Below are 26,553 nucleotides of genomic sequence, written 5' to 3' on the forward strand. Positions count from 1 at the left end.
GCTGATCACCAGTGCTAGCTGATTTTTGCCAAGTGCATTTGTTTAGACAGTGTCGTACCCTCAACCTCAGTGTTTTATCTTGCTTTGTTCATGCCACGGTGAAAGAAATTGTTGCAATTTCTTACTAGGCCATAACCTTTCTGGGTATCAAACGAGGAAAAATCCCTGTGGCAATAGCCACGCTAGGTGGCAAAGCAGTCTCTTGAGATGAAGCGCTTATCCGTGGTCCCATATGTGCCAGAGGGTTTATATGAGCGTGACGGCAGACTCTGCCTCTCCAACGCAGTTGTGGCTGACTTCGTTTTTAGATGCTGGGGTAGGCACTAGTGTTTCCGTATTGGATGGTCTCTGTATTGTCCACTTTGCCTCCAAAGCTTTGGAAAACTAGATGGTGTTGAAGGCCCATCACGTGTAACTATGGCTTTTATGTTTCCCTATCTTGCCAGATTCTTTTCTCTCTTTTATTTGTTTCCAGCGCTCCTAATAAAGCTTCTAACGTGAAAGCGATAACACAGTTCCTTTGCCTGCGATGGCTTAGGTATTTCCCTTCCCTTTCCTTGTGGAGGTCAGTTTAAATGTCATCGCTGACGTGGCCCCATTCAGCTGGGCAGGGTGGCTGTGCCCAGGAAAGCGGCAAGGGGATAACCCGGTCCAGTCCCACACACAGTGCCACTTTGCCACCGCTGCAGGGAGCTTTACTGTGCGTGTTGCGTGGAGCCCCTCACTTTTCTGGTCATTGCTTTAATTTCTCTGCACATCTTAACTTCTCTGGGTGATGGTTCCAGTTTGATTAGATCTGTTTAATTAGAAAATAAATGATTAGGCACAGTGAAAAAAAATTGCCTTCATGTAATTGATTTGCTGTTGTGAATACTGTGGAGTGCCACTTACTGGGAGAATGTCAAGGAGCAGTTTATATGTTGCTTTTCCCCATTCTCATTTGTTTTTTATATGCACAGAGGAACAATGGCATATGAAGCCACTTCCACTGTGCACGTTATCCTTGCCATGTGATGAATGTTGGCATCGTGCTGCATTTCTGTTCTTTTGACCTCTCTGGGCCAGGGGATGGCTCTGGTCTTACCTATGTGCATCACCGAGCCCTGGCTCCCGGCCCAAACAACGCTGCCGCAGCTGGGAGCGGAGGGCGACCGCACACTTCTCCTGTCGATGTGCTGGCATGGCTTGGCAACGATAGAGGAGTTTTTGGAGTGAGGTTTTAGCTTGCTCTCTTAGGATGAAAGTTGGCAAGGGGTGCGATGGAGCTGGGAGGAGGGGACGGCTGTCTGGTGCAGTCCTGTCGTGGGAATGCAGTTGTTCCTGTGAATGGCTTCAACTGTGTGGGAAGTCCCAGTGATGTATAGAAAATATGCATAAAGTCATTCACATGCTTTGCTGGATCTGAGTTTGTGGTGCAGAGAATTCAGTAGGATTAAAAAAATAATAATAGTCTGGAGGTGAGCAACCAACCTGCACCTACTCCTCTTGAGTATTCTCCTGTCCAGCGCAATAGCACTGCTGATGCATCCAGTCCCTTATTCCAGTTTATCCCGGTGAGATAATTTCATGTCATCCCTGACCCCAACGAGAGGAGTTTGTTCATTTGCATTTCCCCTGCTCCCTGGGTCCCTTCAGGACTTTCTGCTCTTTTCTCCATCCATTGGGGGCCGGATGCAAAAGGCAGATTGTTGAAGCACCACCACCAGCAGGGGCAGCGGTGGCTGCTCCCTTAGGCGATGCAAGCAAAAGCATCTGGCTGCCCTTGCGGGAGGGCAAGGAGGGGGAAACGGTTTTTCAAAAAGAGAGTTTCCTTGACTTGGTGGCGTTCCCCCATGTGAAGCAGCAGCTGGGGTGGTGGAGGCGTGGGTGCTCCCTGCCCTGCCGGGCCCCGTGCCCGGCGTGTAAGCATGGACTTGGTCACCGCCTGCAGCGATTAAACCTCCATCTGCAGCTCAGCACTTGCAGATGTTGCAGGGAGCAGCTTAATGAAGGGAATTCTGAGAAGTGAATTTTACATGCAAATCAGAGCCTGATGGAGATTAGATTGATAAATGTGAAACCACTGCATCTTCTCCACTGCTTCTCCACTGCTCCTCTTAACCAAATATTATGGGCCACACTGAAGGAGAAAAGGGCAGAGTTTAGTCTGTACCTGTGGCCTTCGTAGCACGTATCATTAATCCTTCGGTCGGCTGTTCCTAATAGCATACTCTTTGTGCTAAATAGCTTTTTAATATTGATGTCAAGCAGTTCAGGAGTGATTTTCAGACCTGTTTAACCTGCCAGGCCCACAGCTGACAGACACAGCTCACCAGCCAGCTCAGCAAAGGCTGGAGCCTGGGTTCTGCTGGCGAAGGATGGAGAGTGAAATGTCACTTGCGTGCTCTGCTGAGGGGCTGTGCAAGAAGACCGTGTGAAACAGGGTACCCTTTGAGTTCCTCTCCAGCCCTGAGTCTGGAGTGGAAAAGACCCACGAGCATTAATGGATCGATACTAACAGGATTGCAGCTCCCTTCAGGGAGGTCGAATGGTCTCATGAGACCTGTGTTCTCAGGGAGACTCTGGTACTCAATTACCCTCATCTTGGGCGAGTCTTTGCTTATTTTTTCTTCATCCTGTGATTTGGCTGTAATCCAGGGTTCTTCTGGGTACAGCTTGGAGTGGGGCCACAGGTGGTTTCTGGCAGCTGAAGGTTTCTGGAGACTTTGCAATCGTAGCACAGCATCAACTAGTAGAAAATGTACCTGCATGAGGTGCAAGCACATCTCTCGATTGCAAGGTTTCATGTGCCTTTTGATGTAAAGCTTTTGGGATAAGGACATGTACTATGTAGGTACTTATCCAGGATCTAATCTGGTGGGTCAAGAATATCAGATGAAACCTTTGCAGGCTGTGGCAACAGAAATGGTAGAAATAAAATAATGGGTAAAACGGGTTTTTTTGTTTGTTTTGTTTTTTAAACCGTTTCCAAGCCTGATAATTGGCAGAAGCAGCCAATATTCTCATCTAGATCAGCTATGAAAATTAAGCTGGAGCTTTGCCGTTTAGAATTTAGACTCCGTAGGGCCGGGCTGTCTTTACCCTCTGTGGGTTTCTTCCCTGATGGAGTTTATCCCTATGGCTGTGTTTGAGTTTGCCAGGAAATACCTTCAGGCATCCGTGGACAGACTGGGTAGTAGCACTGGTTAGTTTGCTGTGGTGCAAAGCCATGTGTGAGCTGGATGCGTGTGATTTGCACAGGGTGGCGTTCCGTTATTCGAGGCCTTTTAAAATATGCAGTATGCAAGAAGATTGCATTAAACAAAACTTTGGGGGAATTTGTTAAGAGAATGGGTGGCATAGACTGTAAGTAAGGTAATTGGCGTAAACTGGGTGAAGATGTTCTGCTTGATGGCTAGCCTGAATGAGAGCACAGATGAAGAACAGAGACAGGTTCCTGCTTGTGATTTCTTTCTTCTCTTGGAGCGAAATAGTATAAATCATACTGTAGTTGACTGGAAAAGAGTTAAATTATTTGTGCCAGAGCTCCCGGTCACTCCTGTAAGCGGAGATGTGTCTGCCTGTGCTGATCTCGAGATCCTTGGGCACGAGGGGGCTGCGGTGACCGCCGTGTCCTTTGGGCGTGGGGCCGAGCGCCGGCAGGCGGCAGCAGAGCTCCTGCAGCGCCGCGCTGACTGCTGAGCGCCTGCTGGGGCAGGTCTGACGCAGGCTTTTCAGGGGAGGCAGATGCTCTGTGGCCCCAGCTAAACAAGGGGCTTCTGCACAGGCTTGTCCCTGCCCACATCAGCGGTACTACTCATAGCCTTGTGGTTAGCTCAGTAAAATAACTGTGAATCGGTGCTTCTTCCTGGTTGTTTCAGGGCTGCTCATATGTTCATTCAAAGGATGAATTAAATACCAGCTTAATCTGTACTATTGCACATAGGTCATAAATCATGAATACTTTGCAATCATGCCCTTTAGAAGTGCTCGATTTGGGAGTCTCAGTGCAGGGGCAAAGTGGAAGGTAAAGGGAGTCTGGGCTGGGTCAGGTGCCTGGACTGGCCCAGTTTGGCAGAAGATCGGTGTCAGAAGCAAGTGCCAGATTGCGTAGTGACTGGCAAAACTGTTGACCTGGTTACAAGCAATCGTGTGTGATCCAGGTTGGCGTGAGGCAAGGGAAAGCTCGTGCTGGAGCTCTACCCAGAGCCGGATGTTGGATCAGGGAGCGGTAAGTCCTGTGGTGTCTCACGTGCCAGGTCTGCCGAAGAGCTTGGTGGGCCCAGCCTTACAGCGGGCTCAGAGAACTCGCTTGTTTTGCTGCCTGCCTGGAGCCCTCAAGCCTGGAGCTGTATCGGCTCTGAGGACACCCGTGTGCGGAGGGCAGCTTGCTTTGAAGTCGTGGTCCCTGCAGCGAGATTGTGATCGCTCCCACGGCGGGCAGGAGCCCAGAGGCGCAGTCAGCGCAGAGAACGAGGGGTTCAGCGCACTCGAGCAGTGGCGCGTTTGGGAAGAACGCATCAATAAATATATAACGTACAAATATTTTATTTACGTCATGTTGCTTGTCCTCAAGAATTCAATCCTTTAATAGACATAAGTGAACCCAATTTTGATTTTTATTTCAGCATTTTCATTATAAAGAGATTTTTTTTGAAGAAGCCTTTCTGTTTCCGAAAGCATCGCTCAGTAAAGAGCAGCTGCAGAAGGAATTGGTTTGACCTCTGCTTCCGTAATTGCTTTTTGCTCTGTGTTGGCCTGGAAATGGGTGTTGTTATTGTGTGAATTACTGTGATGGTGGAAAAAGAGCTCATGAGATCAGGTGTGCAGTTTCTGCCAGGAAAATAGGTTTTTTAAATGGAAAGCAGTGCCTACCTTTCCGTAACCAGAGTCTGGGCTGGTCTGAGATACCCAATGGTAATTACCTCATTTTGTGTTTTTGAAGGGTTTCGCTAAGAGCACACTTTGAAGGGTTTGAGGCTAAGAGCACACTTAATCCAAAACCTCATCTGAACACCTTTCAGGCCCGAGGAGGGGATGCTCAGATGTCGGGTAATACTGCTTGGTCTATTTGTAGTGTAACCTGGCCAGGGAGCGTGGAGCAGCGCCTGGCTGCTCACCCAGGGGCTGAGGTGTTGAGCCAGCGTGGTCGCGGGGCCCCGTTGCCGAGGTGGGACATGGTGCTCGTATCTCCCAGCCCCGTCTAGACTTTGGTTTGGGAGGCCTTCACTGTGCAACAGAAATACTTGCTGTGGTCTCCTGTTTTCTGCCGAGCCAGTCCTGGTGATAGCACCCAGTTGCTGGCAGACGGGAGGCCAGCCTGGGCTTGTGGGTGCCTTCTCAACGGGCACAGATCTTGATGATGAGTAATTGTGTACGTCTACATTTTGTAGAAATCGAAAAAGAAAGAGCTGGAGCTTTTTTCCGCCCAAGGCTGAAGGCATGAGCATATGTGGAGTTGGCTTTGCTACAGCTGGGACTGTAGCTAGAGCGTGCACTGCACCGCACTCGCTCCTTGCCTCCCCAGAGGCTGCATGTGCACAGAGCTGCCCCGGCTGCTGCCAGTACGGGGTCGTCAGCCCCAGGGCTGGGTGCCTTTCTGTACGTCTGTAGGGTTTTCTTCACCCCAGGTGTTCCCTGGTCAGATGCTCACTGTAGCGAGCAGATTTCCTTCCAGCCAGAGCAGGGTTCGGCCCAAGAATAATTTGCAGCTCTCATTATATCTTGAAAAGTTGTCATTTGTGGATCTTGTCTGGACACCCAAGAGTCCTCGTGAGCACATTATGGTGCGTTTCGGGGGCCCTGCAAAGGGAACGAGACATTAGCAGTTTCTGCTGGACTTCAAAGCAGACAGCACACGTGACACTGAATGGAGTATAAATAGAGTGATAAAAGAGAACGGCTAGCACATGTCAGTCGGTGTTCAAGGTTCCTCATCTCTTTGACCAAGGAAAGAAGTAATAGCTGCAGCGAGAGTAAAGCAAAACAGTTGAGTTTGCAGTCAGTGAGAGCTGAAGCCCCTTCATGCACTGCTGGAACTGGAGCCCCCGACACCCAGCACCGACCCTGCTTGCTGTACACAAGGTGCCGCTGACAGAGACCCAGGTTTTACTTTCAGCTTTTCTCACTTGTGTTTATGGACTCTTTACAGTTTTTCTTCCCAAGTTGTTCTTGGAAGAACCAGTGACAGCAACAGGGAAAAATGTTCTCGAATGTGATCAGAGAAAAGGTTTTTTTCACAATTGGAACTTCAGCACCTTCTTCTGGGTAAAGTTCGTACAGTAGCTCCGTGCACCTGAACCATCAACAAATTTGCTCAGCAAATGCTGGCTATTTTAAGAGTAGAAGAAAGCAATTATCCTCTGGGAAAGGTATGTCATGGAATTCTAAAGATCTGTGACTTGTTAAGTGAATATGGATTTTTGGCACACACAGATACCTTATGAGGAAGCTGCTGTGGTGAGGATGCAAGTTTGTAAGCACAGAATGGAATATAGCACCATCTCTTACAGTCTGCAAACGGGTCGTGGTTAAGCACGTGGCCTTCAAGCCCCCGTCAGAACATCTCTTCCCTGTTCTTCAGCAATAAGTTTACATCTGTGCAATCTAAACTAGTTAATAACAGAAGCAGCAATGCTTGTGTAATTAGCAAATTAATACCCTAAAGGAATCAACATGCTAATTACCTGACACGATGAGCTTAGCATTCACATTCTTCAGCAGGGATGAAGAGATGAGTCCTATGAATTCAAACAGTTCCATTAGAATGAAAAAAAGCTTTAATATTGAAAAAGGTAAGATTTCAAGCAAGACACTTTGAGTCATAGGAATCCAAAATAATTGGATCAACAGTATAATAACTGGTGCCAGCATTTAACACGTCTACTCATTTTACAGTCCTGACATGAATTATTTTTGAAGAATTTGCATGCCTGGGATACCTTGCTGCTGCTAATTTAAAGCGTGATTGATTGATGGCCTTTAGAACTTTATGGCTTGAATTACTTGGTGTTGTCTCCCAGGATTAGGCATCATCATCTTGCCTTCTTGAAACAAAGAAGGGAAAAAAGAAGAAAGAAAATAAGCTTATATAAAAAATTAAGGAGGCATTTGGTTTGGGGTACTTCTGTGTGTTTTTTATCATAATATTTGTTTTCTTTAGGATAATAAATCATAGCAGGGCATTTAGCACAGTCACGCCAGCTACATTGGTGATCCATTGCCTTGCAGAAGAGCTCGTTAATAACTCTGGCAGGCTTTGTACTATTTAGAGATGGATGGCTTAAAATTCTTCACTGCACCCTCAAAAGACGTCCATTCCAAATAAAACAAACCTGCCCGCTTTGCACTGGCGCTTCCTCGGACATTTGTCTGCAAGAGCTAATGGCATTGCCCCTGGAAAAGTGATGGTGTTAATCAGGACAGACTCAGGCTCCCTAGCGTGGAGGTGTCCCTCAGCTTTGTTTCTAACTAGTTTGAAGATTGACTTGACATGCTCCAAGTTTTAATGTAGTATTTTTTTTAGTGTGTTAATTTGGAGAAATGGTTGGGAAGGGTTTGGGATTGGGAGTGATGGAGACGCTTTGACGTTTTTGTCTGCATGGCCAACAGCATCACAGGGTGGTTAGAGCTGGCTGAGCTGATACATAAATAGCCCCAGCTCAGGAGGTGCCGTGGCTGCGGCAGCAGAGCTCTCTGCGAGCTCCTGCCACCCTGGCTGGCCTCTGGGGCTGGAGCAGGCGCGTTTGCAGCTCACCTGGGTGTCTCTGCAGCTCTGCCGGCTGCTGGGCAAAGGCACCCGCAGCAGTCCTCTGCTTCAGGTATCTCTACTGAGACGGTCGAGAAAGGACAAGACTTGCAAAGATACCCCCAGGTAACGTGATGAGCCACAAGCATGTCAGCCCATGAACTGCGTGCATTGGAGCTGGCAGAAGGCGTACAGCCGGGTCCAACCTCGCGTGGCTTTAGCTTGTGACTGCGCTAGCAGGCAGCAGCCAGACCACCCAGGGTACGATCCCATCTACGACCAGAAGTTAAAGGCCGTTGGGTCATTTAAGTCTTCAGTTTGTCCGTGACACATTTCTTCCCGGTACAGCAGCTAGGTATCGGACTTTGCATAAACATGGGGATGGCAGATATACGTAAGCAGCACATTAAAACAGTACTAATTAATGACAGGATGTATTGTTATGATAGCAAATACGTAACCTTGGAAAAGACGCTTGGCTAAAAGAGGGGTCGAGTACCTAGTGCTTGGTGAGGGAGCTGCCCGGGCGGGTGCAGTCTGCATCGGCTCGCGCTGCCGCCCGGGCTCCCGCGTTGGCCTGCGCCGCCGGGGCCGGTTCCCGCGCCGGTGGCAGGGAGCCGCCCTGGCAGCGGTGCCGTCCAGCTGCCTGCAGGCTGCCTTCCCTCTGAACCTGCTCTCGTTCTGCACGCCTGAGTCCAGGTCGTTCCGGGGGTTTGGAGCCCCTGCGGACGTTTGTTCTTAAAAATCCCTCCCTTTTATGAGAAGGTTTTTTAATCCTTCGTATTTGAGCCAGCGCCTGTGGATATCCTGGCTTCAGCTTTCGCAGCCTATTTGTTCAACTTTCTAATGAGCTGAGGCAGGGCTTTATTTTGAAAAACGCAGAGTACTTTCACTCCTGCCCAACGGAAGTGCTCAGCATTTTCCAGGATCAGGCCCATAATTACAGCTCGTTGCTGTCTGCAATCTTTTTTTCCGTGAGAGGAGACCAATGCAAAGGACAGGGCGTTAAGTTTACGTCTCTCCCTTGCTTCCTCTCATGGGCTTTTAACAAGTAGCTGTAGTGACAATTACGGAAAATTGCTTCTTTGTGAGCATCCCACTGACAGCGTGGTGCGTGTGTGATTCTTGTCTATGAGCTGGGAATGATACTGGTTACCATTAGAGCGGTTCATTAACGTTTGCATTCAGAGGAAAACAGCGTGAAGTATTCCTTGTTCATTTACCCAAATCTGTGCTGGTTTGCTTGTTTGATCATTTCATTATGCCTAGACAAATATTTCAGCCTTTCTTTCCCCAGTGCAATTCTGCTTCACCTATTCTTGCTAAACATTGTGATAGCGAGTTGTGGCTTTGAGGGTCTTGTTTATTTAAATTGTATTTTAACGTGTAGTGCAGCTTTTCTTATTCTTTCCAAACTACTGATTAAATCTCACTAACATTTTTGAGGTACTAAGTTATATGCCAGCAATTCTGGCATCTTGGCTACGGTTTCTGCAAAATCTCTCCTAGCAATACATCCCAAATGTCACCAGCCGGGCGGGCACGTCTGATGCCTGAGCGCGTGTCGCCGCACCGACCGCCTGTGCGGCAAGAAGGTGCATTTCTGCCGAAGGCAGGGATCGCCCTGGGAGAGGGTCGAAAGCCGCCGCGGGAGGCCGGGGCGGCAGAGCCCCGGCGGGACGGGTGCGGTGAGGGGCGGCAGAGCTCGGCTTTTCGGCGCTTGGCTCCGGCCTCCCGCGCCCCAGAGGCCGCGAGCGCCGCCTCGTGCGAACCTGCCTCGAGGATTTAAGCAGCTCTGGGGAAGCGGAAACGGGCACCGGCTTTTAGCAGGGTTGTGCGCGTGCCGATGCAGGGCGTCCGGCTTTCGGGGCGGGGGGGGGGGGGGGGGGGGGGGGGGGCTCTTTGTGCCTTGACCCCTTTCCGTCTCTTCTTTCCCCAGTGTACGGCCACAACGTGAAGAGCAGCAACGACTTCATCGGCCGGATCGTCATCGGGCAGTACGCCACGGGCGCCCCCGAGTCCAACCACTGGCGCCGCATGCTGGGCTCGCACCGGACGGCCGTGGAGCAGTGGCACAGCCTGCGCTCGCGGCAGGAGTGCGACCGCGTCTCCCCCGCCTCCCTCGAGGTGACGTGAGGGGTGGGGGGCGAGGGGGGGGACGGCGGCCGCCACCGCCAAACCCAGCGGGCGGAGGAGGGAAAACAGCCCAAGAAGAGGGAAAAAAAAACCCACCTCGCGCCCTCGCCCGCCGGCGCTCCGTTGACCTGCGGCGGCCGCCGGCCGGGCCTGCCGCTGCCGCGCCTGGGACCGCGCCGCTGTTTGCAGCGGCGACCGCCGAGCGGGCCGGGAGGCGCCGGCCGTGGGCTGGGCCGCGGCGCCGGGGGGCTCGGGGCGGCCTCCGCTGCCCTCGCAGCCCCCGCCCACGACCTCGTTTTCTTGGAGATATCGGTACCTTGTGCTCTCGTTGGTGAACGTGGTGATTAGGCTAGCGTGTTTTTTTTTTTTTTTTTAAGCGGTAGACTGTGGTGAAGTCGATTCCCACGCCGGTTTTGTCCTCGTGCTAGTAGCAGAGTTAACCCCTGTTCGTCCGCCTGCGGGCGCGCGCGGCTGGGCGCTCACGCCGACGCGCCTGTGCGGCCGCCCGGCGGTCGTCGGCGCCGAGACCTGCCCCTCCGCCTCGCGGCCTCTGTGTGTGTCGAGTAGATACCGTCACGATATAGCAGACGTTGCCAGTAACATTTGCACGGGGAAAGCCAGCTCGTGTCTTTTAAAACCTTTCCTACGGTGGGCAAAAGAAACCCGCTGTGGGGACTTTCGCAGTTAGGAACACCCCAAATCCGCAATTTTAAATCTCCGACGGGCTGCAGTGGCTCTTCCCGTGTCCTGTGTGTTAACCGAGGTAGTTTCCCGAGTCACCAAGTGAAGGTAGCTGCGGTCAAGCTGTCTGTTCTGTTGGCTGCTTCTGTACATTTTTTTCATAGCATATTGTCTGGTATGATGCAGATTGTATATTTATTGAAAATAAAAATCTATTTAATTGTGCCATACAGACTGAGGTGATGCTTGGTAGCATAATTCATCTGTGTGTCGAGCTCAGTTGGTTACGTTTGTGGCACAAGGAGAGACGCAGGTGGGAGTTGACCTCCTCCTTGCTCACCGCAGCTGAACCGCTCGAGAGCCGTCAGGGAGCTGTGCTGGGGCAGACCCCTCCCAAAAGGGGTTCAAGTGCCTTGTTCTTCCCATGGGTAGTTCCCATGCAGAATACACCCGAAGCGCTGGGAATCTGATGCGAAAAAGGCCTTGTATGGGGCTCTGGGTCTCTGTTCTTTCAAGATTGGGCCCCAAATTAATCTTTTTTCGTTTCTCGGTTTATCAGCGTTGCTGTGACCGTGTAATAGTCTGTGTCTTGCTTACAGCCCGTTCAGAAATCAAATTAAAAGAGCATCAGCCTGAAGGGAGCTGGGCCTGACCCATGAATTTATTGTCTTTCTGTATCTTCATTTCGGAAAAAGAAGCATCTGTTCCGTCTTCAGCGGTGTTTACCCAGGTTATGACGGAAAGCCTCAGGCCTTGGGTTGCCTCCGCTGCCGTATCAGGGCTTTCGCGATCAAGCCCAAGAGGTGGGAGAAAGGCCTCAGGGCTCTGGCCTGTGCTGCTCCCTAAGTCACCTGTGTAATTGCTTTAAAATAACCTGTGGCCTTTTGCACCCGCTGCCCGTGGCTTTTCTTCTTCAGGTCGAGCAAAGGTGGAGAGCACCCTGCCTGCCCCAGGCAGCGCTGGGCGTTTCGGTCGAGCCCCGTCCCTCCTCTGGGCCCCTGCTGAGCTGCAGCACGAACCCAGGTGCTCGCCCCGGTGCCCTTACGCAGAGCAAAGCCCCCTTTTCACTCCAGACGGGAGATGTGTCCTGAGGAAAATCAGCGCGGTGTGCAGGGCGGGTGTCGTGGCACAGCCCTGGGGGGGCTGGGGCGCTGGGGGAGGCGCTCCTCTGCCTGCGTGGCCCCTCGACGCTGAGGCTGGGGATCAGAGCGGTGCCTGGCCGTGCTGGCTACGACAGCCATCCCCTCTGTTTCATCGAATGCAGCCCAGAATGAAAAAAGAAAAAAAAGAAAACAGCACATGCTTAGGCATGTTGCATCTCTGCTTGTTGTTTGGCTGCTACAGTTAGGGGCCAGTCAGTTGTTGAAAAAAATGGAAGAAATTCTAGGCAGTTTTTCTCAGCCAGCGCAACTGTGTCAGCCTGTAGGCCTTGCTGTGGTCCAGGATATCTGTGCTACAGCGTAAAGGTTTGTTTTCTTACTCTGCAACCAGGGAGCCCGCAGGACACCTTCAGACTGCAACCTGCTCGGGTTTAGGTTGAGCTGTGGGTCTTTCATTCCCCTCTGTGCTCGGAGACAGACCTCCTGTTTTGTTCTCCACATAAAACACACGACAGCTAAATTTGGTACAGTGGCCCCACCATCATGGAGCAGGAAATCACAACAGATACAAGGTAAGAAGTGCAGGAACAAGGGTCTTCTAAAAGCCAGCACAAAGCCTCAGCAATCTGCAACAGGAGCATAGGGGGGCCTTGCTGGAGCCGCAGGTCTCCAAGCGCAAAGGCACGCTGCTGCGTAGAGCTCTGAACATGGGGCATAGTGTGATCAGATGGGAGAGGGCAGCGGCAAAACCCTGTGGGAACTGCGAGCTGTGAGTGTCTGTTCTTCACCCAGCTGTTCTTCTCGAGTATTTCAGAGTCTTTGAACACGTGTTTAACAGAAAGTCTTCAGCCCTGGCTGATGATGGGGGTTTGGCCAAGGAACAGGTGATTCAAGTGTCCGTGGTTCCCTACAAGAGATGTGCTCTCCTCTTTGCGTCAAGAAGACAACTCTCAGCAGCTGGGGGAGAGGGACAGCGCAGACACCCCACTCCAAGGCAGAGCACACCTTGTCCTTAGTGACCTCGTGGCCGGACCATCACCCAGTTGATGTGGCTGAGGGCAAACGCAGGTAGGAGTTTGCCCTTGTTACCGTGTCACCTTCTGAACCGCACCTCACCAGGTGAATGCCCCCACTTCTTGTGGCCACACACAGCTGCCCGTGTCCACCTGGCTCTTAGCTGTTCTCCAGCACAGCTGGAGAAAGAGCACGAAGCTTCAGGGATGGGGACAGAGGTTACTTCAGCAGTTACTTCAGGGCTGTTCCAGCTTCCGCTGAGGTCCCTCTTCCCAAGTGCCTCCTCTGTGGATGACGGATTTCAGTTCTCGTCTGCCTCTCTGTGAGTTAAAGATAATACCGCAGGTAAAATGCCTCCCCTGTCCCATAGCGCAGCCGGTGGCAAATCTCTGTTCTTTGGCTTTCCTCCTGGTTGGTCTCGTCAATAAGTCACTGAGGAGTGGGAAGCCCCCGGGGAAACCTGGGGGCAAACGAGTGCGGTAGGAGGCCAGTCAGTTCCTGTTACTTGGAAAGGCTCCGAGCAGGAGTGGGGGGAGTTAGCAATCCCTGGCGTTGCCGTTAATACTCTTCCACACGTGCCTCATGGGCAGCTGCATGATCTCTGTGCACCCACCGAAGCTGACGCGAGCCCTGTGACGTGCCTTGCTTACGCACCGGTGAAGAAAACCTACAAAAGAGACCCTTGCCCCCAAGGCTGTCCTTGGGTCCGTAGGGTCTCCGTGTGTCGCAGGCAGAGGGGGTTGTCACATATGTACCCGGCCAAAAATTGGCACAGCCTGAACGAGAGCACCATGGGGAAACGTCAGTAAAAGCACGTGGAAGAGGAGAGCTCCTGCGTGCCCGGCATACCTGTGCTCGGTGCTGCCCAGAGCTGGGGGCGAAGCTGGCGGCCAGCTGCTCCGCCACGCGGTCACGCGTGGCCTTCACACCGGCCGTGTCGAGGGAGACCAGACGCTGCCGGTGCTGCGCCTCTCAGAAGTGGGCTGGGATTAGCTATTTGGGATCTCTGCTCTCTCATTAAGCATAAACTTTTGTGCTTTGGGGGTAAGCTAATGTGCTCGAGAGTTTTGTTCCGTGGTTCGCTGATGGTCGCCTATAACGTGGGCTTTATCAAGGAATTGCATACAGCTGAGAGGGGAGAAGGCATGCAGTTGTCTCTTAATAGTCTGAATTCCTCTATTTTTAGTGGTCTGATCCATCACTGGACGTTTCCTTGGGCTATCTAGTTTCAGATTAATGTGTGGAGCTCCAAAGGAAAGAGGGGGAGTGTTCTTAAAAGGTTTTATGAACTGCAGAGAAAATTAAATACATGAGAGTTGATTGAATGGGTTTTTGTCTCTGGGATAAGTCTGGGTATTTTGCGATACTGAACGCTTTGTGTTGCCCCAAATTGTTACTTCCTGAATCTTGCCTGTAAAAATAGGGGTCATCCCAGCTGTAGTCCCAGAATATACTGAAAATGTAAATCCGTAGCTAAGACTAAAGCGTGAATAGCGCATTGACCGTGTTTCCAAGCAGTTCATTCAACACTGGCTGGAAATGGAGCAGAGCTGTACAGCTCTTGTATCTCTTCTGTTTCTTTCCTGTATGCTCTTATCAGTGGAAACAGCTAAAAAAAAAAAAAAAAAAAAAGAGGACTTTATACAATATCTTAAAAATCTGAAGTTTATTTCTAATTACAAGTTTGACCACAGAAAGGAGATGCACTAAAGTATCCATAATGTTTGCTGCTTCATGCTGAAGGCTTCCTGATGCTGTAGGACGGCATGACAGCACCGTGGACCTGGCAGTTAGGCAAGACGCGAGTGGCTGAAACAAGCATGGTCCTTGCGGTGCAGCTGGTGGTTTCCTCTTCCAGGTTGTTTGTGTCCAAACACTGCCTTTTCCCTTGTTTTCCAAAAGGACTGCCCAAAAAGGGGAAGCAATGGATTTAAAAAAACAACTAAAGGCATCAAAAATGAGCCTAGCATAAAGGTAGACCTTCTTCATCAGCCATGGGTCTTGACCCATCTCCGGCTGGTTCCCGGGGAGAGGAGGAGCGCGCAGTCCCGGCTGACGCCAGCGCGCCCGTGTTGCCCCCGTCGCCAGGTTTTGCTGCATTAACACAGCTCACAACTTCTCTCCAAGCCTAGCACGTGTTTGAGGGGCTGCCAGTCTCGCACCAGCCAGAACGGGCACGTTTTCAGGCAGCGGAAGGAAAAGCTCTGCCTTGGGAGCTCCCTTTCCGAGCCTTGCCGTGCCAGCAGGCCAGCACCCGTAAATCCGCCCGCACGAAATAACTGGTCTTGCAGGAAGCAGTCAGGAGGGTAGATAAGAGACTTGCTTGGATAAGATGCCTTGCGCATTACAAAGGCTGCCCGGCCGGAGGCGCGCACCCCCCGGCGCTCGCTTTCCCCAGGGTCTGCCGGAGCGGCGGGGTGCGGCGAGCGCGCCCGGGCTCAGCCCTCAGCTGCCGCGCGGAGGGGCGCTTGGCCAGCCTCCCGGCATGTCACGGGGGGAGCCCCTGCTTTCGGGGGAGGGTGCAGCGCACCGGCCGCGCTCGCGTCCGCGCCGGCAGTCTCAGTGGCACAGCCCGGCCATCCCGGACGGAGCCGCTGCCTGCGGAGCCGGGAGCGAGAGCGTGTCCGCCGCCCGCCGGCCATGGGGATCAGGGGGGATTTGTGCGCCGTCCTCTCTGCAGCGTTGCTCGCCGCCCAGGCTTTCCCTCAGACCAACATAAAAATCAGCCAAGGTGAGTGCCAAGCATGCTTGCGGCTTGGTAAAGGGGACCTGTGGGCTGCGGTCGCCTCGGCAGGAATTTGCAAAGCCACCGCCTCTTGCGAGGCGCGCAGCCACCTCTCCAAGTTTCTCTGACGGCTCCAGGAAGCCCGGACTTTGCTGGAAATCAGCTGCCTTCATTTGGGAAGGGGAACCACAAATGAGCCCCGGTCTCTGCTCCTGGGTACTCACGCTTTCTCTCTGCAGGCTTCGTTTCTCCGCGTAGGGGACAGGCTGGATTTTCTCCTATCAGCAGGCGCTGCCGCCGCTCCAGGGGCGATCCCCCCCCGCTGCCCCTTTCTTTTTTCCCCAGCTGCTGGTAAGCGCGGCGCGGAGGGACTGCGGTTGCCCTGTGTCACTCGAGCTTCTCGTAAACTTTTGACGGGGCCGGGGGGAGCAGGAGCCTGCGCTGGGCGCAGCCCTGCAACGCCGGAGTTACCGCGCCGCGTTCCTCTGCGCTGTCAGGTTTATATGGGAACGTGAGCAGAAAGCGACTCGTTAAGTATCGTCAGGGAGAAAAATCGACGATGCGAGCTTGCTTTTCCCGCCAGACAACTAGTCGATGGGAGCTTCACCAAAACTGGTTAGGGAGGGGAAAAAAGTGAGCTTACCGCTATGTGTGAGCGCTCGCGGTAAGGTGCGGCTGGGCCGCAGGAGGGCTGCTGCCCGTGGCTGCGGTGTCTTGACGTCTGGGAACACACGTGGCAGATTTTGTTCTGTAAAAACCGCTTGGTTTTGCTGTGAGATTTTAAAAAGCAGAGCCCTCGGTATCAGAAATGATGTCACTTTTTTATCACACTTCGTTTGAGATTTTGCTTGGCAATTTGTAACGTGCACTTTGAAAAACACTTGTAAAACATTGTCCGTTTATTAAATGATTTTTGCCCGTCACTGGTTGCTCCCCCAGCTCCACAGAGCCTGGCTCCTCCGGCAGCGCGCACGCGCCCCCGGCCCCGCGGCGACCGAACGCCCTCCCGTCATCTGCTGATGGTGCCGGAGGGGCTCCACGGGAGGGCTGGTGGTCCCAAGCGTGTCCTGGGGACCCGCTTGGGTCTTCGCCATCACCTCAGCCTGGAACAAGCCTCTTGGTATTGATGGGCCCCTCCAATCCCAGCAGCTTTCGAAGATCTGAAGAGGTTCAGGGCTTTTCCGGGTCGCAAGGGAGTGTGAATTGCTGGGTGTGCTAGGAGTGCTGTTTCAGGGCCCTCCAACTCCCTGCAGCAAGAATGGCCTCTGCTTCCAGCCTAAACCCATCCTACCTGCTGCTGAAAGTGCTTTGCTGTAACTGTATGCCCCCCACACCCCCCGCAGGCGTGCTCCTTGCATGGGTAGCTCTTGCCAGTCATGTCCTAGCCCCAAACTTCGTATCTCAAACCTGCTGCTTGCTAGAGGGGACGCAGCATTGCGGCTTCCGGGGGAGGCTGATAAGGAAGAGCCCCCGAGTCACTAGCTGAGCTCGGGGGGAGCCAGGCAGTAGGTATTTTGTCTTTTCCAGTAGCATTCTGGCATAATAAAACCTTGAAACTGGCTGGGATTTTCTCATTTAATTATTTCTGATTGGAAAGTGGCCACTTGGGGAAGTGAAACTTTTTGTTGGAGATGTGCCAGCTTCTACAAAATTTTGACAAGTGACTTTGCTCGTTAAGAGGGATCTTTGTGATTCTGCAGAGGGTCCCAGCACATTAGTAAATAAAAAGGCTCCATTTTTTTTGGCACCAAAACAGCTTCCGAGAGCTCAAAGCTCTTATGATGACCCCAAATTCTTGTTTTCCAGCTTTCCTGAGTTACTATCACCTCATTATCTTCAGCCAAGTTTGGACACCTATTTAGCTGGTGCTATATTAAAGCCCAGCCCTGACCGCACTCTCTTACAGTGTAAACAGGCGGTGGAAGGAAAGATCTTGCCCTCGTTTTCCCCAGGTATTTGGGTGCAGGTTGATAAAATGGTTTGGGGTCGTTCCGGTGACTGAGAGGTTCATGCTGGTGGGAAACCCCAACCCTCCCGCGCTGTAGGGTGAGCTGATGCTGCTGGGCGCAATGTCTGCTGGGGTGTTTAGAAGTGGCAATCTGACACAAATATCCCCAGAATGATTCCTCTGGGGTTTTTTTAGATCAAAATACCATCATCAGCTGCTGGCTTAGGTGATGAAGTTTCCCTACAGGGCAATAAAGGGACTCATGTACTCACAACCACACATGCAACTCTTAAGACTTTTCTGCTAAAAATAGCCCCCAAAGTTCCCAGATAGAAGCATTACCACGGTGGTTCCTGCCTATAAATTTAAGAGTAATATTTCTCTTCCAAAGAGAATGTGAAAGCCTTCAATGTTGACCTAACAGAAAAGATGCTGATTAAACACTGACCTCCCTTTTTATTTTCCTTTTTGGTATATTTAACCTCAAATTCCTTCAGGCACCTACGGTTCGCTGAAGCGCATCAAATTGACGATACCTAATGGGAAAGCAGTGTAGAATATCAAAGAAGGACTGGCCCCATCAATGACCTTTCTTGTCTCTTTAGCACAAAAGGAGATGACTTCTACCGGACGATGAGGTCAGCCGCTGGGCCCATGATGACCATTTGGGACTGGGACCCCAGAAACCCCGGTGCAATTAGCACTCCAAAGCAGAGGGCCTTGCTTGCTGCTGGTTTAAGCCCTGCTAATTTTGCCGTCATGCTGCTAAAAGTGAAGAGTTTGGTGAGGTTTTTAACAGCCTCTCTAAACATACCAGTTCCCAGAGGGCTTGTGGAGCTCATGGTGTCCATCAGGGCAAAGTCTCTACTACCCCAACTGGTACCCCATGCATGCAGGCATTGGGTGCAGTCCTGCTGGGGAGGCTTTGCTGCGAAACCACATACACTCGTGACTCGGGGCATCGGCACGTTGCGGGAGCAGCAGGAGCACCGCTCTTCCTCCAACTTTCAACCAGAGGTTTCTTATCTTTCTTTTTTCCCTAGCCTGTAAAGCCATCAGAGATAAGGCTGCACAAGCAAGCCATGCATCTCACCAGGGTTACTCGGCCCTGGAGGCGGAGGCCGGCTGTGCGGGGACCGGCAGGCACCGTGCTCTGCGGGGGGGTAAAGGCTTCGTTTCAGCATCTGCTCAGTACCCTTTTTAGGAAAAAAAGGCTCTGTCTTTTTAGTTTCTGTCATCTGCAAATCGTGTGTAATGCCTGCTTCAGGAGGGATTTGTGGGATTAATTACCTGATGTTTGTAAAATGCTCTGAGATCCCTATGCAGAAAGAACTGATGAAATACAAAATTATCACCCAAGGAGTTGCCAGTGCCAGTGCTGGGACTAGGGGGAAGTTGTTCAGCTCAGCTAATGCTCCTGTGGCCACTTAAAATTCATCTCATTTCTCCTTTTTCCACGTAGCAGTGCTATGCTCAGAGCTATTGCTTCACATGCTGCCTTGAGTAGTGTTTGGCTCCGCACACTGATTGCACTCGTTGCAAAGTTCTTTCTCTGTGAAGTCCTTTCATGCCAAAGGCTTTTTAGCTCCAGTTTGACCTCTCCGAGTTGGAGCCTGTTACCTGCTTGGTTGGTTTTGTGGCATCCACCTCCCCCAGGGATTTCGCATGCACTGGTTGGTCCCTCTGGTCTCAAAGACCACAACCCCTCGTCCTACCCCGGCCATGCCATGGGCGACTTCGCCTGCTTGGGCAAGACCCAAAATAGCGCTGAGGAGTGCAACCTGCTCGGCACACCTGGGTGGCTTCGAACGGCCCCAGAAATGGCAAAAAAGAGACTTAAGTGTATTGACTGTGGGCTGATGGTTTGGGGTTTATATGCATGTTGGTATCGGGGTGTTATGCCCAGGTTCTGCCTTCTCCTTTGTAAATGATCCCGAGGGAGTGAGAAGTGTAGGATCACCACAGAAAAAAGGTGAGTGCTCCTCAGATCAGGAGACCTTTAAAGCACCAGTTGTGTTTACCCTGTGGCAAGGGCAAAGGCTCCAGAAATGTATTTGGGGACATACGTGGCCTCTTTGGAGCCGCTTGCCTGTGTGCTGAGGCCAAACCTAGAGAAAGGCAGCGTTCGCCATGGCCAGCCCCGGCTGGGCAGGAATGGGCTCGCACAAGCCTTTCTGCGACGGCGGCGGAGACGGCCGCGTTCGTGCCTCTGCAGCCCATCAGCCGTTGTCTCCTGGCGGGGACACACTTTCTCCACTCTGCGCCCGGCTGGCATCCCACACCGGCAAAGAGGCTCGACCTTTCATTTTCCCAATAGGCAGCAAAAGGTTGGGGCACCTTCATTGTAAAGCCCTCTGTGCCTGAAACCATGTTGATTAGACTTGAAAGGGTCCTCCTGAGTTTTCTAAGTAGACACCAAAACTGGGACACGCACGGCTTCTGCAAATTTAATTTTTTTCACAAGCCTTTTTTTTCGGTTTATTTGCTGGGGTGCAGGATGGGGTGGCCGCTCGCCGCCGCCCCGCGCTGCTTCGCCGCCGCCACTTCCGCCTCTCTCTGCCTTTCCCCAGCAATGCCGGAGCCCGTGCAGGCCTTCTCCTGCCCTCTCTTCTGGAGCGAGTACGAGGGCCACTGCTACAGATACTTCCCCATCAACAAAACGTGGGCCGAGGCTGACCTTTACTGCGCCGAGTTCTCCGTCGGCATCAGGTCGGCGAAACTGGCCTCCATCCACAGGTAAGAGGTGCCTGGGCCCGGCTGTCCCAGGGCACTAGGAGACGGGGCTGTGTGCGTCCAAGCCACAGAGCGAGCGATTAAGGGCAGGTCTTTGACCGTTTGGGTAACGTAACCTCCTAACTGCTGCGTGCGACGCTGCTTCGCCAGCTGGGAAGAAAACGTCTTTGTGTACGACCTGGTGAACAGCCGCGTGCCGGGGATCCCCACCGACATCTGGACGGGACTCAACGACCTCCGGCAGGTGAGGAAGCGCTGTTGGCCCCCCGCCGCCGCCTCTCGCGCAGCTGTCCGAGCGAGGCAGCGGTAATTTTTTGTCTTTAATTCACTGGCCTGCGTTTTACCCCAGGAAAGCCGCTTGATTTTCCTCTTCTCTCCCCCAAAACCATTAAGCTGCTCCGCCTGGCAGTCGTGATGTGACCATCGTTATGCAGCGCACAAGGGAAAGGCGTGTTTTCTTCTCCTCTGATCTGCTTTTTAAAAAAAAGTGTTACTAGAATTAATAGATTCAGAATGATTGATTATTCATGTCGTTATTAATTAATTAGTAGAAAAAGTATTGTACTCCTGGTGCCAATATTCTCTCCACGCCTCCTCTAGGCATGTCCACTCTCCTTGCGATGTTTTAGCCTAATCAAGTAACTTCCGAGGATTAGTCGCTCTCCTCAGCCACGAGGCTTTACTAGCAGGAACAGGAGCAGAGAAGGTGGGAAAGCAAAGCAAAGCAAAGCTCTCGCACTTGAGATGTATGAAATGGTTTGAATGTTTGAAATGCAAAAGTTATTTCCCTTTTACAGAGTCTGAACAGGGCAGTAATTCCAATTCTGAAACTGTTTTTCTGGCATCTCTTATATATTTTTTTCTTTGGCCTCTTTTTTCTATCTTTCCTGTAAGTACAGTAGAATATGTGCTGCACAAGCACTTTTGCTCTTTCTTTCTATAATTCTGAAAAATTTGAAAATTGTTTTGAGAAGTTACAGCGTAACGCAGTCTAGTGCTGTCCCTTCGTAAGCTGAAAGCGTCTCCAACTTCAAAAAAAAGGTACTGTCAGCATCAGCAGGTTTCATTGTGCGATACTCTGCAGCCTTACAGAAGCTGAAATCTTGGAAATACGTAATGAGAAAATAAAAACGGAGAAAGTCAGGAGAACAGTCACACGTGAACAAGTCTTCTGTGGATATCGAGAGAAGAAGGGAAATGGAGGAAAGGCGAGAAACAGGATTTTTACACTTTCAAGTTATAAGGATGATTTCAAGAGAATCAGGATATATTCAGGAAGCTCTTTTAGAAACAACTTTCAGAGAGAGGGGTTTAGTTCCGTTTTGGAGCAGCTTTGGGTTGCCGTGTGCCAAGCCGAGAGCCGGCGCCGCCGGCGCGCTGCGGGTTTCGCGCGGGGCGGCAGGGCTCGTCGCGGCCGGGGCTGGGCTCGCGCGCGCCCCTGCGGGCTGCAAACCCTCTGAGTCGCCCTGAGTCCTCCCACCGCCCTGAATGGCACCGGCCCTCTCGGACCAGTTATGCCAAACGTGCCTTGTCACTTACCAGTGTAGTCTGGCGTGTTACAATACTTGAGGCGAGGGGGAGTTGTTAAAAATCAGTGGTTTGATTTCGTCGCGTATGCTACGGAGATGGCTGCTCTGGCTGGTGCTTCCCACGCGCGGCCACCTCCGTGCCCCTGCTAGCCTGTTGCAGAGGCGTCCCTGTCCCCGTCCCTGTGCCCCCCTGCACCGGTCCCCAGCGGGTGCCCCGGCGTTTGCTCCCCAGTCCTTGTGTTTCTAGGAGGGTCACTTCGAATGGACAGACGGCTCCTCGTACGACTACAACTACTGGGACGGGAACCAGCCGGACGACGGGATCCACGCCATGCCGGGGGAGGAGGACTGCGTGCAGATCTGGTACAGGCAGAGCAGCGGTGAGTGCCAGGCCACGGCTCAAGGACACGTTAAGTTTTATTTGCATGTAAATAAATTCAGCTCAGCCTCTTCTGAAGAGGGTGCTGGCAGGCTGACAATTTGCATTTCAATTTTTTTTTTATTATTATTTTCTCGGGTTTTTTTGTGCAGAGAGGTGATGTGTCTTCTGTTATTGTGGCCCTGTCGCAGGGGTTGTGCGCCCCCTCCCTCCCCGTAAACACGTATGCACTCGCTTTCCCTGTTTATAACCCATTTCTCTCCCCCTCTGACACGTTCCCTCTCCAATCGCAGCCGTTTCTGATGAACAGAAGGCAGGAGGGGAACATCACTCACTTCAGAGAATTGCTGCATTTAGTCAAAGGTCAAATTTTCTGATTTCCTCCTCCTGCACGCAGCTTGTGGAAAAATCCTTCAATCTACCAGCTTTTCCCTCCCTCGTTTAGGCCACAGGGATCTCGCTGAAGTGTGGCAAAATCCTGCTTGTGCAAAAATTAATGCTTCACGCTCTCTGTTATTACTGCTTAGTGCCATTGCAGCGTGTTACACACGCGGGGTGGAGGAGCACAAAGTTGTGTTTTCCTAGCAGGTAACAGCAAATAGATACATTTGACCTGCAGAGACCGCGGGGCACAAATCACAGCTCCTCACTCGCTGCCTCTTGTGAGACTCTCACGGCTGCACCCAGGCCCTGGGGACGTCGACAGAAGTTGCACCCGCCGTTTAATTTTGCTTCCTTTCTGCCCAGGAGCAATGTGCCCGTGCCCTCGTCTGGGGGTTACGCCGCTGCCTTCCTGCACCCGCGCGTGCCGGGCGCGAGGATGGAGGCAGCCGCGAGCGGTCGCTGGCCCTGATGCGGGACAGAAAGAAGCGGGCAGCAGCGGAGCGGTGAAGGAGCAGCCGGGGCCGCGGTGTTTCTGTACATCACGTTACAAGTTAAAGCTAAGGGCGTGTTTTCTCTCCCCGGCAGCGCTGCGGTCCTGGAACGACAACAGCTGCGGCAGGGAGTTCCCCTTCGTCTGCAAGATCCCCTCGCTGGCGGCCGACTAGCGGCGAGCGCGCCGCGGCGAGCGCCCGCAGCGGGGGCCGCGGGACCGCCGGCACGCTCGACTTTGCCGCCGCAAGTTCAGCGGCTCCTGTAAATAGTTATACGCCTGACGCCAGCCGCCCTGCCTAGAACGTACCCTCCTCGGCTCCTGCTGCCGCCCGAGGCGCAGCTGGCGTTCGGCGAATAGCGGCCGACGGCAGAGCGAGTAGGGCCGTGCCGTAGGTCTGTCGCGGGGCCCGATACACCTGGCAAAGCGTCCCCAGCCGGACCTGCCGCGCAGCCTGAAGGAAACGTCTCTAATGCATAAACGCGACCAGGCACCAGCACAAGGAGGCAGGAGAGCCGCGGCTGCAGCCCGGAGCCGGGGGCCGCGTGGGCCCGGCGTGCCGGCGGGCTGCCCGGCGCCGCGGGACCCCGTCCCGGCAGGCAGCGGGGCAGCAGCCCTCCCGGCCGGGGTGGCTCGTGTGCCAGGCTCTGTTAGAAACCCAGCGAGGGCTCCCAAAGCCGCACCTGGATTTTGGTTCAAAACATAGTATTAGAGGAAATCCATTATTTTACCATTACACCAAACAGTTATCTCTCCCCCACCCCCCAAAATAGCTGCGTGTAGGAAACGATTTTGCCTGTGGAGTCTGAAGAGCAGAGGAAAAGCGACGTTTTCTGTTGAGTTATGCAAAGTACCTTTGCGTCGCTGAGGTTATTTTCTCTCCGCTGAAATAAATGGCAAACGGCAAGAGGAGTTTCCTCCGTCTTTCTAACGCTGCCGAGGGAGGTAGCGGCGAGGCGCCGCGGGCTGGGGGCCTCGTGCAAACGGAGGCAGCGCGGCCCCCGTCTGCACCGCGGTGGCGGGGCGACCAGCTCGGAGCGTGCCGGGGGCGAGGACGAAGGAGCCGGTGCCGGTGCCGGCAGCGGTGACCGCGGTGGGTTTGCTGTGCAGGGCCGTGTTGGTCACGGGGCATTTCTGTCCTGTCCCGGGCACGCGGGGAGCTGGGAGCGCCCGGACCCCAACGGCCTGCGCGGCGGAGGTGTTTCGGACAGGCTCTGCTGCGATCACGGACATCCCGAAGGAGGAGCGGACGTGTCCCGTCGGCCCCGGTGGTCGGCACTGCAGGGCCACCTCTCCCGTCCCGGCCCGGGAGCGGGGTGCAGGCAGGGCGCTGGCAGCCGCGGGCGATCTGCTCGCTTGCTCCCGCGATGCTCCCCTCCTTCGCTAGGACCGGAGCAGTGCTTTTGCAGACCGGGCGAGCCGCTGCACTACAGCTCGTCCGCCCGGCTCTGGTTTCGGGGAGGCGTGCGGGTGCCGGCTGCGCCGGGCCGAGCGCGCCGCCGCGCAGCGGGCGCCGGGACCCCGGCAGCGGGGCTGACGCCTGGCCTGGCTGATCTCGGCGGCCGCCCCAGAGGGGCGTCCAGCAAGAGCAGCGGCCAGGCGGGGCGGGATGCTCGCCCCGTCGCCGAAGGGCGCGCGTGCCGGCAGCGCCCGCCGTCGCCTTGCTTGCTCGGCTGGCAAGAGCACGGCCTCGCGCGTTACCTGCCGGCTTTTGGGTCAGCAAAAGTGATGAAAACCTGACGGATTTCATTCTGCTTCAAAGAAATAAGATGAGCTCCTGCAGAAAGACAGGGCAACCCTGTCTCCCTTGGAAAAGTTGTTAAGTCCGGGCAGGCAACAAGAGGAAGAAGGAAAAGCCGGGTGGAGAGGGGAGAGGAGCGTACCGAAACTCCCCCTCGAGGGATGTAAAGAAACGTTTGTAGCAGCTGTGCTGCCCTTTGAGTGAGAGCGCATCTGCTGGGCATATACGGTCTAGCAAGGCCAAAGAGCCACTGAAATACTCAAAGGATTGAATAAATACACTAAAATCAATAGTAAATAGTTGTAGAAATAAACAGCCAGCGACGCCACGCTGGGGTGAGCAAACAGGCCTAGAGCTGCAAGAGACGTGAAATAATCCTTCCAAGCTGCTCTGCTGCATCAGGACGCGTGTGCCGCGGCGCTGGGCCGGGGAGAGGCTGCTTTCCGCCGCCAGGCGGGCAGCGAGGAGGCTCGCACGGCGCTGGGCGGCGCGCGCGGCATTGCCGTGGGCATCTGCGCCACGCAGATTTGACTTTCTGCTCTTAAAGAGTGAATGCAATAGTAATTCTTCCAAATCGCTCTCTATAGGCTTGTCATAGCTGTTTAAAGCATCGTTACCGTCACAAGCCTTTTGGATGGCTTAGCTGTGTTTTTTTTTTTCTGTACGATAGTAGAATAATAAATGTAACATAACAATAGTAAAATAATTTGCATTCTCCTTTAAAAAACAACTTTAAAATGTGTTGACTTCTATCAGGAGGTGCAGGCAGCTCTTCATGGGGTTGTCGCTCCACTCTGCCAGGCCGGGGGCCAGGGACAACGTTCCCGTGCTTGATGCAGATCCAAGGCTCTTCCCTTGTGACAATGAGGAAAAGCGGAGGTCCACATCCTCATAAAATTGTTTGGTCTCCCTTAATATTACCATCTAAGAAATGTACAATTTCCAAACTCATACTTTCCAGAGTGATTACGTGAGGTCAAAGCCACTCTGGTGTCATCATCGCTTTTTGGCTAAAATATGTTTCAGTCCCGTTGAGAGCTTGGAGTGAAACTGCAAAACTGGCAGAGTAACTCATTGCTGTAAGTGGGAACACTTGTGCTGGAGCAGGTTCCTCAAATAAGGGAAGACTGTAATCCCTCAAATATATATGTATATCTATATATATAGATATACATATATATCTACAAAATACTAGGGGAGGGGAGAGCAGGTTGCATAATTTTTAGTCCTGGACAGCAAAAGCACGCAATGTGCTTTTCTAATGGCTCTAGAAGTGCAGTGCAAACTGGGCGACACTGAAGTAAAAGGATCCCTGGCACGGCCGCGCTGGAAACGAGGTGCTGCAGGGGCGGTCAGCACGGGCTGACACCCTGCCGGGCACTGGGCGAACAAGCGCTCCGCCGCCGTAGGTGGGAACGGGTCGAGCCCCTGCTGCAAGGGGCGGCCGGGCGCCGGGCTCCGCAGCCTCCCCACGCAGGCAGTGGCTGGATGCAGCGGCAGCCCCCACCAGCGGCCGACGGTGGTCCGTCCCGCTCCACTGCAGCCAAAGCAGAGGAGCTCGCGCTGCATGTTGGACAAGCTCCGTACCTCATCACTGCGTTCTCTGCTCCGTAGGACCTGGAGTCAATGGAGCGAGAAAAAGCAGCAACGGAAACAAGGCTGGATGCAAACATGCAGAAATAGCTGCCAGGCCATGTAATGGCACCGGCTCTGTTGCTTTGGAAGCCTGCACCGGAAAAATTCGTGGCCTGAAGCAGACCTGAGGGTGCCTGGCTATTGCAGACGATGCCTGACCACTCTGAGCGTGCGCCGTGGTGTAACCTGGCAGCTAGCTCTTCGGCAGGAGAGGCAGGATGGGGCTGGCGGACGTGAGTAACTACAGAATTTGGCTGTTTCTCCCTTTTCTTGCCTGCGTGCATGTGCTTTGAACTACACAAAAGTTATTTCATTTGGTCACCCCTTAGCAA

The 26,553-nt window shown here is 53.0% G+C and overlaps 2 protein-coding genes across 2 annotated transcripts in view; both read left to right on the forward strand.

Annotated features, from left to right (window-relative positions):
- The window catches only part of SYT17 (synaptotagmin 17), a 42,504-nt gene extending 31,736 nt beyond the window's left edge, over window positions 1-10,768 (forward strand). Inside the window, exon 8 of the mRNA XM_068908367.1 lies at window positions 9,666-10,768. Within this exon, the coding sequence (XP_068764468.1) occupies window positions 9,666-9,862 (197 nt within the window). The 3' untranslated portion in view covers window positions 9,863-10,768. The remainder of the gene's footprint in view (window positions 1-9,665) is intronic.
- A 2,083-nt stretch (window positions 10,769-12,851) lies between these two features.
- CLEC19A (C-type lectin domain containing 19A) lies at window positions 12,852-24,061 on the forward strand. Its single transcript, XM_068908368.1, has 5 exons — window positions 12,852-15,388; window positions 19,901-20,066; window positions 20,214-20,307; window positions 21,840-21,972; window positions 22,941-24,061. The coding sequence occupies exons 1-5, from the start codon at window positions 15,298-15,300 to the stop codon at window positions 23,018-23,020; spliced, it is 564 nt and encodes a 187-aa protein (XP_068764469.1). The 5' UTR covers window positions 12,852-15,297; the 3' UTR covers window positions 23,021-24,061.
- Window positions 24,062-26,553: the final 2,492 nt, after the last annotated feature.

This window comes from Struthio camelus, chromosome 15 (assembly GCF_040807025.1).
Source record: "Struthio camelus isolate bStrCam1 chromosome 15, bStrCam1.hap1, whole genome shotgun sequence".
NCBI classification, from domain to species: Eukaryota; Metazoa; Chordata; class Aves; order Struthioniformes; family Struthionidae; genus Struthio; species Struthio camelus.